At 62.2% G+C, this 756-nt stretch overlaps 1 protein-coding gene across 1 annotated transcript in view; it reads left to right on the top strand.

The window, feature by feature from the left end:
- Positions 1–6: 6 nt before the first annotated feature.
- Positions 7–756, top strand: part of CDKN1B (cyclin dependent kinase inhibitor 1B) — a 5,011-nt gene continuing 4,261 nt past the window's right edge. The window contains exon 1 of the mRNA XM_027766829.1: positions 7–451. Within this exon, the coding sequence (XP_027622630.1) occupies positions 22–451 (430 nt within the window). The 5' untranslated portion in view covers positions 7–21. The remainder of the gene's footprint in view (positions 452–756) is intronic.

Here is a 756-nt window from a genome sequence, read left to right as displayed (position 1 = left end):
GGGAGCCCGAGCCTGGAGCCGATGGACGCCAGACAGGCAGAGCACCCCAAGCCCTCCGCCTGCAGAAACCTCTTCGGCCCGGTGAACCACGAAGAGTTAACCCGGGACTTGGAGAAGCACTGCAGAGACATGGAAGAAGCCAGCCAGCGCAAGTGGAATTTCGATTTCCAGAATCACAAGCCCCTGGAGGGCAAATACGAGTGGCAGGGGGGGGAGAAGGGCAGCCTGCCCGAGTTTTACTGCAGACCCCCGCGGCCCCCCAAAGGCGCCTGCAAGGTGCCGGCGCAGGAGAGCCAGGATGTCAGCGGGGGCCGCCAGGCGGTGCCTTTAATCGGGGCTCAGGCAAACTCAGAGGACACGCACTTGGTAGACCAAAAGACTGACCCGTCAGACGGCCAGACCGGGCTGGCCGAGCAGTGCGCAGGGGTGAGGAAGCGACCTGCGGCGGACGGTAAGGACCCTCCCCCGACCGCAGACCCTGTCCCTGTCCGTCTGTCCGTGTGCTGGGGACCTCGCTTTCCCTGCTTGAGGGAGTGAACCTTCGCCTTTCAGGGTGTCCCGAGGTGGGTTTGGGGTAGGTCTTAACTTCTGCTTGGCTGGCCGATGGTCTGTTTATGGTTTTCGAGTCAGAAGCTGCCGTTTGTAAGATCTGATCCTTCCCCTAACTTAAAACCTCGCAGATCCTTCCCGCTAGCCAGGCGTGGGTCTGTGACAACACCGGGATGTGTATCACGGGCCGCCTCCAGCCGGGGAGAG

The sequence above is a fragment of the Tupaia chinensis genome, unplaced genomic scaffold (genome assembly GCF_000334495.1).
Source record: "Tupaia chinensis unplaced genomic scaffold, TupChi_1.0 Scaffold143728_1, whole genome shotgun sequence".
Taxonomy (NCBI): Eukaryota; Metazoa; Chordata; class Mammalia; order Scandentia; family Tupaiidae; genus Tupaia; species Tupaia belangeri.
This window is presented reverse-complemented; position numbering and strand designations above follow the sequence as displayed.